The sequence below is a fragment of the Archocentrus centrarchus genome, chromosome 8, assembly GCF_007364275.1.
Source record: "Archocentrus centrarchus isolate MPI-CPG fArcCen1 chromosome 8, fArcCen1, whole genome shotgun sequence".
Taxonomy (NCBI): Eukaryota; Metazoa; Chordata; class Actinopteri; order Cichliformes; family Cichlidae; genus Archocentrus; species Archocentrus centrarchus.
The window spans coordinates 28,484,299-28,500,000 of record NC_044353.1 but is presented as its reverse complement, the minus strand read 5'-3'; the positions used below and the strand labels follow the sequence as shown (position 1 = coordinate 28,500,000).

Here is a 15,702-nt window from a genome sequence, read left to right as displayed (position 1 = left end):
TATCCAAGAGTGGGACACCACAGAGGAAGATGTGAGCGGAACCAGCTCCCTTTCTCTCTTTGATGCACGGAGGGGGGGGGCAATAATGAAGTGTCGTTCTGCCTATTTACCTATCAGGCATAGATGTTTCATTGCAAGTGATCATTAAATTTAAAAGAAAATGAAAAGCTCAGAGAGGAATAGAAGGTTCTAAACCGGCAGCTAGTGAGAATTATGTCATAAGTCATACTGGAATAGTCAGGTAATACAAGATGCATTGGCATATATCTACCTATCTGTGAAACACAGGTGCAGATTTTGGTTGATATTGCCAAAGAGATTATGTCCAGGCCCACTGAATGACAGACTCTATATGCAGGGATGAAGAGTCAAAGTGTGGCCCAAAAGTGCTGGGAGGTCCGTATCAGTCAAGTTGTCACTCTGTGGCAGCTTCAGATATAAATCAGAGTCTGTGTTTACATCCTGTGGCTGCCTGCTTTCCTTTTGGTCCACTGTTTAAGTCCCCACTGTCTTCTTCTTGTCTTAGGCCTCCACTTTCTCAGACTTTAGGGGGAGGCGAGTCAGGCTGGGGACCCCCATCCACCCTAACCACTGCAGAGAAGAAAAAAAAAATGCATGTCAGCCTGTGAATGGAAGACACTGGTGGTTTTTGGTTTGAAGAGCTCTTTTTTTTTAATCTTGAAATTTAATTCATACCTGTTTACCTGTTAATTCAACACTGTTTCTTGTGTCTCTGACTGAAAAGCTCCTTCTTCTATCTTCTTCTCCTTGTATCTTAAAAACTTTCTCAATCATGAACAAATGTTTTCAATTAAATTTCCCCCAAATTATAACTATCCATTCACCAAAATAGAAACTGCTAACTGTAAGTCATGTAAAACATCTAAAACTCTGGATAATCACACTCTACCCTGTAGAGGGCCCTATGGTGTCACCCACAAAGTTAAACTGGATCATTAGCTGGATGAGGATGAGAAACAAATGCTCGCTTTTCCCACAAACCTCTAAACCTGGTGTCAATTGAAGGAAGCCATGGAAACACCATTGGACTGAAGAGGCATTTCTGAGAGGACCCTGAAGTCTGGTGGGTCACTTTTGTGTCTGTTAATGCATTCTGTGGAAGTGAAGTGTAATACAACAGTTTATCTTAAACCTTTAGAAGAGGGGACTACCTATAGTGTCGCTCCCTCCCTCTTTCTCCGGTCTGCTCTCTCTACAAAAATATTTTTTCCCAAACATCTTAGCACAGATTGCTACACCCAACTTCTCTGCTTCCTTTCCCCATGTACTCTGATTATGTCCAGTGACAGTCCATAACACTCCTCTCTTCCTTCCTACTTAAACAGACACTCTACAGGCATCCTCAGTGACACAGAACAGAGAGACTCTGACACTGGCCAGTGCCCAGCCATCTGTATCACACACACAAGTTCAGGCGCACACACAAACACACACAGTGGCTTGCACCTGTACTTCTGCTTCAGTCCGACTGTTTCTGAACTGGCAATGCACCTCATTTAGGAGGCAGCATTGATAATAATCGCCATATGGCTACCCGATGTTTTATAGAGTCCGATCTCATTCCGAGAATCAATACAAGCTGCCTTTCACTGAACAAGTTCAATCAGGTCTACTCTGAACTCACCATCAGAGCAAAGCCTTGTTACTGACCATTTTTTTCCTTTTTCCAATCAGAACATTCAGGGAATCCTGACTGAATCCAAAGGCACTGTAAAGCTTTGAAATTAGCCAATTGAGATTATGTTTTTACGGCCTCATGATTGTCACAAGAACTCCAAGGAAAAGTTAAAGAGGCAATGTTTTACTAATTTCAAATATGTACTTGTTTCTCATTTTGATATTTTACTTATCACTCTTGATATTCATTTCAGAGCTTATCTTATTACTCTTTCCATTCACTTACAGCCATTTTGCATCTTTTTAGGGCAGTTTGACAGGTAACATATTATTGTATTTACTTGATGAACTGTATCCTACGTGAATACTGTATTTTCTTCCTAAATTAGAAACTTCTTGGCTAAATTTGTCTATTTCCTCGTCTGCATTTCTCTTTGTCATCAGACAAACTGCTCCACAATCTCTTTTAACAGCTATCTGCATATGCACATGTGCAACCTCTAAGAAAGGGTCAACATTTGTGTATCCAATCATGCAGTCCATTTATAGTTCACGTTCTATTTACGAATCATATCTGAGGCTTGGGTTCAATGCCAATAAACAGTCCATGGTGAGAGCAAAAGAGTGAACTCACAAGCTTGGCTCTGACGATAACTTTTTTTTTTAGCTTTTTAAAATCTGTCTTTGTAAAGAATGAACAGGAAGTCTTGGACCAGATGTCTGCTCTCTACACTGGAAGCCCGAGCTACTGGTTGTCCCCAGAGGCTAATTTAAAAGAGTAGTCAGCAGAACTACAGGAATTTGTTGCTGCATTCTGATGATAAAGGGAAGCTGAATATTAATCAGGACTGAGCATGGGTGGACTTTAATATTAATTTAGTTGTGAGTTTAGGTCCTGAGGCCTGTTTGCTCCTAGAAAGTGGATTTGACTCCAGCTTTGGAGGGAAAAAAAAAATTCCCCAAATCCTTGTTGACATCACCAGGTGTGTTGATTTGTTGAACCAACAGTCTGATGGTAATCAAACCATTTAACTCATTATTAAAATAGCTGCCAATTAAATTAATCAGTTAGTCGACTCATTGCAGCTCTACTGTCCATCAAATATATACTCAGTTATTTCACACAGGGTATTTATTGTCTACTACTATCCTCATTGCTCAGATAATAACAGCAGTGAGAATACTTCCACCCAGAGAAGTTTTTGCAAACTTGCTAATGTGGGAGGATGACAACCAGTTATGAGTCATCCCTCTTGTGTTGCAGAAATCGCATTAGTGATTTGTAACATGACTCAGCTGCATTATTACTGTAACTTGCAGCTGTATGATGTTACAGACTAAAGAATGTACTGCTTGAGATTCTGCAGGTACCATAGGCTCTCAAACACAATCCCACATGTAACATGAAACATAACTACAACCCCGTGAGGGAGGTTGACTGTAGTGCTGCAATAAAGACTGATCTTCCTCAGGGTTTTCAGCAAGGTTTCTTTTAGTGGCTTTCCGAGGAATACCAAGCAACAGATTTTCTCCTGTATGTGTATATATACATATATCTAGGACTGGACATTTGCCAGTTTTGACGCTCTAACATCAAATTTGTACCCTTTAATCATCAGGATTGTTTTTAATAACCCTGACAATCCTTCAGTTGGTTTTTGACTGACAGCTGCATTGACTCCATTTGGTGTGAACTGTGAGGTCAAAATCAGGACAAGAATGAATGGGTGGGCAATAGGGTCTTATTTAAATTTTAATCACATACAATCTGCACAATTCAGAGGGAGAAGAGGCAATGAGGTTATGAGGATGAAGGGAGGGGCACTGCAGAGATGAGATGGTTCTTTTCAATGGAGATGAGCAGACAGAAATAAGACTGAGCACTCTTCATCTTGGAGGTCTCACCCCTCACCAGTGATTCATGCAGGGAATACCCTCTCTGAGTATGTCAGTCAAAGCAAGGGGACATTTTCATTGCTCGGTTTCTGTTTTTAAAAGCCTTTGTTGAGTTGTTTTGACTGAAGCTGTTCCCATTACTTTAGCTACCAGTTAAAAATGGTTCAGTGGAAACAGGAAACCCCCTGCGATTATCATGGATTTATGGTGCATATTCTCACCCCCTTGCTTTTTTACAGTCCCAGTTGGTTGTGTAAGAGCGCACAACCCCCTGCACAGGCACATTTGCTGCCTTTTTAATGGCTTCCGCACCGACAGACGGTGGTAATGCCAATTAGCACGTGCTAAACACTGATACTACATCAGATTTGGAGCCCAGGCCTGGATCCCATCTCGTAACACCTGCTAATGAGCCAATCCGTTAAAGAGGTGACAGTGTTAAGCAGGCAGTCATCCTCTCAATGAACCAATGCCAAGCTGTGCCTCCAAAAGAAATTCCTTCTCTTCTTTGACATACAGTGGGCTTCGCATTTGTTGAGTGGAAGAATGAAAAGAGGTACTCAAACAAAACACGAGAACAAAATAAGCTTTTTCCAGGCCTCATTAGAATGTAATGGGTATCCTAGACAAGACACAGTGGTGTGGATTGTAAAAGCAAGGATTTGTCAGTTGTTTGTCTGAGCATGCCATTATCCCTGTATAACCATTTCTTAATCTTTACACAATATGCCTTGGAAGGGAAAAATGAAATCCTAAGAAGGAACAGGATGAGCGACAATACTGAAAACAGGATCACGACTGAACTTAAGACGTCTTCAGATTCGAAAAAAATGATAATAAAACTCACATTTATGCGGATAAATCAAATAGAAAGGCTGGTTTCATTTTGTAAGTGCCATTTGAGAACTGAAGGACGATGGATTGTTCAGTATTGCGCAGAGGCCACTTCTCATTCCTGCAGCACTTACTGTTATTCTCCCATCTTCTGTTTAAAGGTTATGCTCTTTTGTTCCAGACATTCAGTGACAATTATCTACAGTGCACAGAGCTACATTCTTTGTGTTTATATAGTCAGTGCTATACAGTGAATGGAATCACCTGATCGTATATTGATACAAAAGTATAATTAGATGGTCATAAAAGATGGGTAGAGTTTGACATAATTGGGCTCATATGTGTCAAGTACAGAGGCTCTGGTGGACCAAACACCAGCTATCCTTGGGACATGGAACATCACCTCTCTGGTGGGGAAGGAACCTGAGCTAGTGACTGAGATTGTGAGATACTGGCTAGATATAGTCAGGCTCACCTTAATGCACAGCCTGGGCTCTGGAACCAGTCTCCTGGAGAGGGGCTGGACTTTGGTCCAGTCTGGAGTTGCCCTCGGTGAGAGACGGTGGGCTGGGGTGGGTATTTTTGTATCCCCTCAGCTTACTGCCTGTATGTCAGAGTTTTCACCGGTGGACGAGAGGGTTGTTTCCCTCCGCCTTCAAGCCAGGGAATGTATCCTGACTGCTGTTTGCAATTATGCACCAAATGACAGTTCAGAGTACCTAGTTTTCTTGGAGTTACTGGATGGGGTGCTTGGGCGTGCTCCATCATGTGACTCTGTCATCCTACTGGGTAACTTCAGCACTCCTGACAGTGAGACCTGGAGGGCTGCTATTGGGAGGAACGGCCTCCCTGATTGGAGCCCAAGTGGTGTTATTACTGGACTTCTGTGCAAACCACAGTTTGTCCATAACAAACACCATGTTCGAACATAAGCATGTCCATAAGTGCACGTGGCACCAGGACACCCTAGAACACAGGTCAATGATCAATTTTGTAGTCACATCATCAGATCTGTGACAGTATGTTCTGGACACTTGGGTGAAAAGAGGAGCTCAGCTGTCAACTGATCATCACCTGGTGATGGGGGACAGACTTGGTGCACTTAAACATGTGCAGGTGCACTGGGAATGCCTGGCAGAGGCCCCTATCCATGAGTTCTTCAACTCCCACTTCTGGCAGAACTTTGATAGAATTGCAAGAGAGGCTGAGGACCCAAATGCATCTCCATTGTTGAGGCTGCTGCAAGGAGCAGCAGCTGCAATGCGGTGCCTGCCATGGTGGTAATCCCCAAACCAGATGGTGGATACCAGAGGTGAAGGGAGCCATCAAGCTGAAGAAAGAGTAATTTGAGGCTTGGTTAGCCTGTGGTACTTCGGAGGCAGCTGATGGGTACCAGCAAGTCAAGTGAAACCCGGCTTGGGTGGTAGCTGATACAAAAACTCAGGTGTGGGAGGAGTTCGGTGAGGCTATGGAAAAGACTTTTGGACCTCCTCAAAGTGATTCTGGCAAACCGTCAGACAAGTCAGGAGGGGAAGTGGAAGGAATACTTTGAGGACCTCTATAATCCCACTGGCACAAAAGCAGAGTCAAAGAACGACAGGGGTGACTCGCCCATTACCGGGGGCAAGGCCACTGAGGTAGTTAAACAACTCCTTGGTGGCAGGGCCCCTGGGGTGGATGAGATTTGCCCTGAGTTGCTGTAGACTCTGGATGTTATAGGGCTGTCTTGGTTGATCTGGAGCAGTGCCACTGGATTGGCAGACTGGGTTGGTGGTTGCCATCTTCAAGGCAGACCAGAGGGTGTGCTCCAACTATTGGGAATCATAGTTTGTCACCAATACTGTTTATAATTTTTATGTAGGAATTTCTGTACATAAAAATTATATGTGGCAGAAGGCTTCCACCTTGGCTATGCCTAGAATCTCGTCTCTGCTTTTTGTGGATGACGTGGTCCTGTTGGCTTCATCAGATGGTGGCCTGCAACTCGCACTGGAGCAGTTCGCAGCTGAGTGTGAAGCAGAAGGTATGAGAATTAGGACCTCTAAGTCTGAGGCCATGGTTCTGAGCCAGAAAAGGGTGGATGTCTCACTTTGGGTCAGGGACAAGTTACTACCCCAAGTGGAGGAGTTTAAGTATGTTGGGGTCTTGTTCATGAGTGAAGGGAGAGGGGAGCAGGAGATTGACAGACGGATCGGGGCTGAGGCTGCAGTGATGTGGACACTGCCTCAGTCTGTTGTGGTAAAGAGAGAGCTGAGCATTAAAGCAAAGCTGTCGATTTACTAGTCAATCTATGACCCTACCCTCACCTATGGTCACAAACTTTGGGTAGTGACCAAAAGAACAAGACTGTGGATACAAGCGACAAATGAGCTTCCTCCAAAGGGTGAGTGGCCTCTCCTTTGGAGATAGGGTGAAGAGTGTAGACATTCAAGAGGTAGAGCTGCTACTCCTCCATATCAAAAAGATCAAGTTGAGGGGGTTCAGGCATCTGATTAGGATGCCTCCTGGGTGCCTCTTGGGTGAGGTGTTCTGGGCATGTCCTAGCGGGAGGAGACCCTGGGGTAGACCCTGGGGCAGACCCTGGGGCAGACCCTGGGGCAGACCCTGGGGCAGACCCAGGACACACTGTAGAGATTATATGTCTCAGCTGGCCTGGGAATGCCTTGGTGTTCCCCAGGATAACCTGGAGGGGGTGGATGGGGAGAGGGAAGTCTGAGCTTCTCTGCTTAGGCCCAGACAAGCAGAAGAAGATGGATGGCTGGATGGATGGATGGATGGATGGATGGGCTCAAATATAATAATCATTTATTGTTTTTATTTATTTATTTTTGTTGATAGTATTGAAAAGATGATACTGGTGAATTATTTTTCTTTTATACTTTATTTGTTATTGTGAGCAAATCCCATTACTATGCTGATCCTAATAAACAAAGCAAAGCTTGATCATACCAACAGTACTACTGTCGTCCAAACTATTAAAACACATTTGTAAAAGATAATCCAACATGTACCATTGTGCTGCTCTAACCCCCACTTGTGGACTAATATTTATAAATCTGTTACTGAAATTAGTCCCGAAAATGCCCAAATTTCCCCTGATCCTACTGTCTATAAAGAACAGTTCCCAGCTTATTTTTAAAATGCTTCATATTAAAAAATAAACCATATATTCTTGATTTTTTTTTTTTTTTTGAAGGACTTGTGCTTTTAGTAGGAAGCACAGAACTTAGGGATTGGAGCCAAAAATTGCAAAGTACCATAAATAAAAACATATTCTCTAAGTTATCTTAATATAATATAGCTATATTAAGAGAGTAGTAGCAGATGACTTTAACAAACAAAAACAAAAAACTTCATCTTTGTCTTTCTCTCTCTCTTAATGCACTGCATTACAAGAAGTAAATTAAGTACATGGTAAATTGCTTTATAATAGATCAGTAAAGTGCATAATGTTGGTTCTAAGCCAGAAGTCATTTATTGAGTTCATCTTACAAACAAACCTTTTAGATGTTGTCTGGCTTTTGAGCCTGCATTACAAAATCTGTCCTAAAGATCTACATTCAAAACACTTCCCAAGTCCCCAGAGACAAATATATGGAGGAGTAGTGGTAAAGACAAATACCGATCATACATATACAGTTACATACGTAGTCTATACATTTCTCCAATATACTGGCTAAGATTGAATCTGTGTCAAACTTCTGTCAACACTGAAATTTTTAACCTTATTTTGACAGAGCGTTCCCCACAGTCATAGCCTGTACATTCCTTGCATCTAATACAGCATGCATACCTGTAAGACTTGGCATCACCTATCTGCTTTTGGCAGCTACATATAGATTTTAGTCCTGCTGCTAGGTGATATATTGCTTTTGATCTCAAATCTCAGAGAAATGTCTCTTCCCTCTGAGAGAAAAGCTTGCACAATGCTGAAAAACCACTATACACATTCACAAAATCTGAGTAGGATATTTTGATTTAATTGAAGTTGACTTTTCTTGGCACCTAAAATACAACCACGTGAACGCAAAACGAATTCAGTCTGGGATGAGTCTAAGTTTCTCTGATGAGAGGCCAGGTTTTTATGAAGTGAAGCTCCTCAGCTCCCATCAAGCTTATCATTTTATTGGAACACGGTCACGCAATTTCCACACTGTGCGTTCATGGAACTGTGAAATTGAATTGTAATAAGCAAGGGAGGACCCTGGATCTATTGCTGTTGAAAGATGAAGAATTTTTGATACTTAATTACACATTCACCACAGGGTGAAGAGCTAGGATTACGGTTTGAGCTTACCTATCTGTTCCTGTGTGTGAGAGTGTGAAGGCTGAGCCTGGACTTCAGCCTGGGCCTGCTGCTGCTGCTGTTGCTGCTGCTGCTCCTGCAGACTCTGACTGTCCACCGAGATCCCACTGTCACTGTGCAACTTCTCCCCCTCCGGTGTCACCATCTGGTTGTTTGTAGCTGCTCGGTTATTAGCTGCCTGCTTGTTCTGTTTGCAGCTATTCCACCTGTGGAGAAGTAGCACATTAGATAAGATCCAGTGTGATAAAGAAACTGTCATGGTTTTCAACAAAATCAAATTTTCTATCTCTAAAGTCTTGCTTCACTTTTTTTTCCTTAACCTGTATTTTTTTAGCTTGTCCAAACCCAACAACCCAAAAACATAAAAAGTAATAAATGTACAAAATGGTGTATTTTCTGCTCTAATAGATGATCACATTCTTAACCATAAAGGAACCTCATCGTATTATGAGCCACATATATTGTGTTACATCGCAAATGACCCTTTCAAGTCACTATCTAAAGTGTGGTATCTGTTGTCCCCATGTTGGTGTTGTTTCTGCAACATCATAATTAACAATCATCACTGAAACTGAGCAAACATGTAGTAACCAAATAGTTTGGATGCCTAAGCCAAAGCAAAACAAGTACATTTAAAAAATAAGTAAATCTAATATGACACCAAACCCAGTCTCGCAGGTGAAATGGATCCATTAATCCATCACAACCTGCTCTGCTCTTTATATTACCTCAGCTGGTTTTTAAAGCCTTTCTGCTTTAAAGTGTTTCTGTCTGGAAGCCTTTCTGGCAGAAAGAACTGCAGGCAAACTTCTCCCACTACCATCTCATTAACATGATTAGTCAGTTGCAATGAAACTTGGGACAACATTGCTTATTGTGTTGTAGGAACTACAACAGCACAGACCCTAACAACCTAACAATATCAGATATACCCTAACTCATCTGCTCTGCTCTTTACTGGATATATTTGCTAAATGCAATTAATGTTCAGGTTCCTCCTGAATCAAAACCTAAAATAGCAAAATGGGAAAATGTCACACCATCATTCATATTCTTCATTATCCTCATATTAAAGGGAAATAACCACTTCTACAGTCCTGTGCAAAAATAATATTCTCTCTATTTCCATTTTTTTCTGTGCAGATTACACAATGCTTTTTTACAATTCATGGAGATGCATAAGTTAGCTAAACAGCCACAGCTTATAAAATCCTGCTGAAATCCAGTGACAGCTGTCTACTAGAATCGAGGAACTTGCATTTGTATTTCTTCAGAAAATACTATGGATTTCAATGGTTAATCTGTCATCATTATAAACTGCATTGCTATATGTGGCACTAGAATCTTAGAAATCAGGAATATTGTTAGTACCACAAATACATGTAAAACTGTAAAAAAAAAAAAAAATAACAGCAAAGTATAAAATTTTTATTTTCTTGTAGAAGATAAAGGGCAGTAAATCTGTGATTAAAGTATTCATGAGGTATTGAGAGGTACAGTACAATAAACACCTCTACTTATAAAATACTGAGTGCTGAAGAAAGTCACATCATTTACAGACTGTCTATGCATGACAGTAAGTACATGGGGAGTATTAGCCAGATGTGTGCGTGACTGTGCTGATAAATCTGGCACTCAAATTTCCTCTGGTCGGCACTTTTCAAACAATCAATGCCTCTAATGAGCTTGTTTACTTGCTTCAAATGTGTTATAGCCTGGTTTTGTATCTGTCTGAGTGCTTGCATGTGTGGTTGCACGTCCTCATTAATTTGTCTGTCTGTGTGTGTGTGCGTGTGTGTGTGTGTGCTTTGTTTATTTTTTGTTTTTAAAATTGTGTGTTTTAGCAGAAATGGCTTAAAGCCTCTTCAGCCACAACTAGAATTAATACTTCACCATTTTTAGACTAGATGTTGCCTGGGGCAGATGTTGCTTCCAGCAGCATCCACGCCACTATCTCCATCACTCTTCACTCATTCTACACCAAACTATATTCTGGATGAGGACCAACTTCCAAATGAGCAAATGTCCTTGACCATAGAGCAATTTTAATCATTTCTTTTTACAAACTGACCTCTTAAAGACGATATAAGCCACTAGGCCCACCACCACAGCGGCCAGGATAGAGCAGTAGATAGGGATGAGGTTTTCATTGAGGCCATGACCGAGGAATCGAGGAGAACCAGCGCTGGACGTAGTTGTTTCTCCTCCTGGCAGTGGGCTGTAAGAGGCATCAGGAAGGACGATACTGGGGAAGGAGGATGAAGACAGATCCATGTCGGAGGTAGGAGTGTCATAGGTAGGAATGTTAGGATCTATATGGAAAAATACGAAGAACACAATTAAATTGTGTCCACACTGGAAGGCAAAACAATTTATGTCTCTCCACTGACTTGACCTGTGTGGATCAGAGAAATTGCGATAAATTCAAACTTATGCACCCAATTCTTGTTTTTTAAAGTCATTAAAATGTGTGCTGTGCAATCATCCCACCCTGGAAAAAGAACAGGTCAAAGAAATTACTGAAAGCCCAAAATTACCACGACATTCATGCCCGTGATGAGTGTATGTAAACTTCAACCCACAGGTTTACTTTTTCTTTTTTTTTCCCCGATCTCACTCCTCAAGGTTGGTGCTGGCATGTTTTCAGAATACAGCATGATGCATTCTGCCTCTGTGCTCACTTTTTGAGAAGGCTGTACTGTACAATGCCAGTATGGTGATTTTTACCAGCTATCTGCAACATTTACTATTTTAGTTGTACCGTATTTTTCGGACTATAAGCCGCTACTTTTTTCCCACGTTTTGAACCATGCGGCTTATAGCCCGGTGCGGCGTTTCTGTGGATTTTTCTTTAACCACCAGGGGGCTCTTTAGCAGGATATGAATCATGGGACGTCAAAGTTGGAAATCAAAGAAGAAAGCGCCAACAAGTGCTAGCAGCAGGCACAAAAGAGATTTTTTTCAAACTCCCTCATCATGGAAACCACAAAAAGAACTTCCTATGATGCCGCTTTTAAGTTGAGGGCTATCGACCTGGCACTACAGGAGGGAAATAGAGCCGCTGCACGTAAGCTCGGCGTGAACGAATCAATGGTGAATTGACTTGTTATAACTCAAATTTGGGGTTGTCTGTCCCCCTCTGCTGAGTGCCGAGTAATTGTGGAAAACCGAGAGCGGCGGAGATACCAGCGGCTTATAGCCCGGTGCGGCTTATATATGTACGTTTCCAGTTTTTTCCAAAAAATTTGTAGGTGCGGCTTATAGTATGGTGCGCTCTATAGTCCGGAAAATACGGTAATAATAATAATAATATTTGATGTAGCTGCATATAAGTTGTCATAAACAAAAGCACTGGCAAAATTTTGACCTGCTTGCAGTGTTAAGGGGAGTGCTGTATCAAATTTCAGGGGACTCCATCCAGTACTTTGATATCTAACTGAAAAAGATACATTTCTATTTCATTATTGTGTGAAAAATGACAAATCCACACATTACAAAAATAGGGATAAATTCTCTGAGCACCAAGTAATTATGTGCAAAGTTGTATGGCAGTCAGTGTTGTAGCTGTATATAGTATAAAATATAGACAAACACACCTAAACCATTAATTCCAGTGTGTAAATCAAACCCTTAACATATTAATTCCAGTGTATATTCCCACGTATATATCACAATCATTCCTAACAAGTCACCAAGTCCCCAAGCAGATGCCTGGTGTGCTGCACTCATATAGCAGCTGTTTCTGATAGAGAGATGGGTTCTGCCTGAGTTGCTATGTGCAGAAAGAAGGAATGTTCCTCAACTAAGGGGGTAAATATCCACCACCCACCCCACACTCAGCCTACCCCACACCAGGTTCGGGCCCTCTCACCACATCTCCATCTGTGTGATCTTTGTGCATTGCACAACATTGAGGCCATATGGATTCTTGCTGAACAAAGTCTGGGGTTTTAGCGAGGTCATCATTTTGAGTTTAGCCTTTGCTGAGGCCAGAGAAGTGAGAAGAGCACTGTGCTACTGGACGGGTCTGGTTTCTATCATAGCAATGTCTGTAAAGAAGTAATTTTCCTAAATTGTCCTATTTCCTCTTTCATCGTGAGCTCCATTAATGATTCAATATAATTTCCCATTTTGCAGCAGCACCATGCCCACTCTGATGGGCATGGGCTGTTCTGAAAAAACAATGCATCCATCATATCTCTCCTACACTCCTGTCATATTACACATTTGTTTTGAAAAGCTAGTAACACTGCAGCATTTCCATCAAATGGCGGGAAGGTTTGCAGAAGGTTACAGATTATGGCCTTCATCAGCGTATGGTGGAGCAGAAGGGGGCTGTCCAGTCAAATTGAAGACTCCTCTGAGCACAATAGCCTAGTAGGGAAGGAGTTGTGCAGCCCAGTTCAGATCTGAGCCAGTAATTCCCACCAGAACCTCAGGCTGCTCCTCATTAGCTTTGTGCTGCGCTCGCAGGGATTAACCCTGTGGAGACCCCTGGGGCTTCCTTCAAGGCCAAACACTGGGACACTCTATCCCAGATACTTTAGGTGTCACAGATGTTATGACTTTTTAGGGCTGCTATCTGGTTGCCATGTATTGTAATCCTGTATTCTAAGTATTTATGCGCCCCTATTCGGCATTAATAAGCACAGTATAACCTTTAAAAATGGTTTATAAATTATTATAATGTATTTGTAAGCACATTTAAGACCATTTAAAATAATAATCTAAAATATCATATATGTTTATGTAAAAATTCCATCATGTTTCAGCACACAAGCCTTCATCAGGGAGTGAAACAGTTCGTGAAAACAATTCTAGCTTATTCTAAGGAGACATATCTTATTACAAAGTTGTTTTTGTGCTGTTGTTGCTGTTGTTTATACATCAGCCCTCACTGCAATGAACTGTAGAGGCTTTTACAAATGCATAATTATGTGTTAAAAATTGTTTATATGGATATTTCACTGTCCAGTGTTTGAGATATTCCATGCTGAAATTTGTATCTCCAGCCTTGCTCACTGGAGGCAAATAGACTTGTGTTTGTCATGCTCACAACACTGAAAAATTGCATTTCAATAATTTAATAGCAGTGTGCCTTTCCAGAAACTATAACTCTGCATAATCCTCACACCTGAAGTGAATTCTAGGATAGAGACAACAATTTTAAAAACACTTATAGATGCATTTTTCCGATTCTATTTTCATTACTTTTAACACCACACATTGAGCAGTGTTCAGGATTTTAGGCAGTCCACAGAGTCAAGCTCAGTCTGTTATCCTGGCACATCTGCTGAGAGCACCTAATCTCAGTGATACCCTTTCTACACATCTCCTTGGCAAATTTCTCATATATCGAATCCGCTACTAAAGCTGCTTTAGCCTGCGTAAAGCAGCTTTAGTACAGTGTTCTATACTCTGGAATTATTGGCTCAGAAATTCCAGTTACATCTTTCAAAGCCTGAATAATTATATCAAAGAATTCCACCAAAGAGTTATCATCAATAAATGTAACACCTGTAACATGATTTTTCTAAATGAAGTTTTTTGACTATTACTAAACCTCACTCATCACAACTGATTGTACAAGTGCAGCATGTTTCAACTAGGCAGGGAAACAAGGATCCTATCACTATTTGCCAGTTATATGCATGTTGGATGTTGACCAAGGGGACAATCTTCCAAAAAAGACTAGTAATGGAAAGAAAACCACACCACTGATATATGAAAAAAGACATTCAGTGGACCGTGACAGCCAATGACTGTCTTTCTTCTGACATGGCAAATAATTGGGTTTCTTCACCGTGATTGGTTGCATAATTCACCTATGGATGATTCCTTTAATAGTTCATTTGGATCTTGATGGGCAATTTGTCTGGACTTATTGCTGTTTGTGATTAAGTCCTAGCTGGTCTGTCTCTCTGCATGATGGTGCCAGGGCCATTCTATCATGAGGGGATTGGTTTACAGAACAAGTAGAAAATATCTTTCATGGGACAGAAAAACAATGCACGAGTGCATGCCATATTTAGAAACAGAAATAATGCAGAGACCTATTTAAAGCTGCACTATTGATTTGGCTCTGTCTAAAAGGAGGGAGTGGAACATGGGTGTCTGTATTACATGCATTTCTTGACCTTTCCTGGGATGTAGTCAGGTTTCCTAGGCTCTGCCATACATCATCCAGCTAATGCAGAGCTGGCTAATGGTATTAGCAATGCAACCTGAGCTCACAAATAGAACAGATTTTGAATGGAAGGTGTGAAAGTGAGTGAAAGTGTGCAGATAGTCTAGCCGTATACACAGTTTGTCAAATAAGTTACAGTCCTTACAGCCTTGTCTTTACACTGGCCTTTCAATGATCTTATTCTTCTATAAGTGCTCTTTGGTGCAATGAATCTTCCCTCCATGCAGACATATACTTACATGAGCCTCACCTAGGAGTTGTTGTAAATTGTCTTTCTTATTCTGAGCCAAGATGACAGCTCTCCTGGGAGCAATCCTTTGCATAACACTGACTCAACACATTTGGTTAAAGTACAGTGTGTTCCATCTTTATTGTAACTCCTTCATGCTCTCGATTTCTCTTGGATGAAGAACAAACACAGGCTAAAGACCAAAGGACAAATATAAGCCTACAGAGGCTGCATACACTAGCTGGAACAGAATAGGTGCTTAGAAGCAGCAGTGCAACTTTAACAATTTAATTTTCAGTGCAGCTGGTTTAAAACAATAAAACTAGCCTTAGATTTTATGAGCATGGGTCTGTGTGTGCACGGAGATGTGTTTATTAAGGGGGTGTGGACCAAAAGGGGAGAAAAAAGATTGAATTTTTATGAGCCACTGAGGTCTTTATGATGAAGTTAACCCCAGGGTCTTGAGCAGAGGTTGATGTCTTGACTGCTGCCAGTTCATGGTGGAGATGAGCAACTATCAGGCGTAGCACATGCACAATGACCTCTTTATCAGCCACTAAACACTCTCCCTCTGTCTCAGCTCAGCCGCTATCTCAATTGCCTGCTGTGCAC

General features: G+C 41.4%; 1 protein-coding gene across 1 annotated transcript in view; it reads right to left on the bottom strand.

Moving 5' to 3' along the window:
* Positions 1-340: 340 nt before the first annotated feature.
* ngfra (nerve growth factor receptor a (TNFR superfamily, member 16)) overlaps positions 341-15,702 on the bottom strand; it is a 30,518-nt gene continuing 15,156 nt past the window's right edge. The window contains exons 4-6 of the mRNA XM_030735272.1: positions 10,746-10,986; positions 8,666-8,880; positions 341-591 (exon numbers count right to left, since the gene is read on the bottom strand). Of these exons, the coding sequence (XP_030591132.1) occupies positions 539-591; positions 8,666-8,880; positions 10,746-10,986 (509 nt within the window). The 3' untranslated portion in view covers positions 341-538. The remainder of the gene's footprint in view (positions 592-8,665; positions 8,881-10,745; positions 10,987-15,702) is intronic.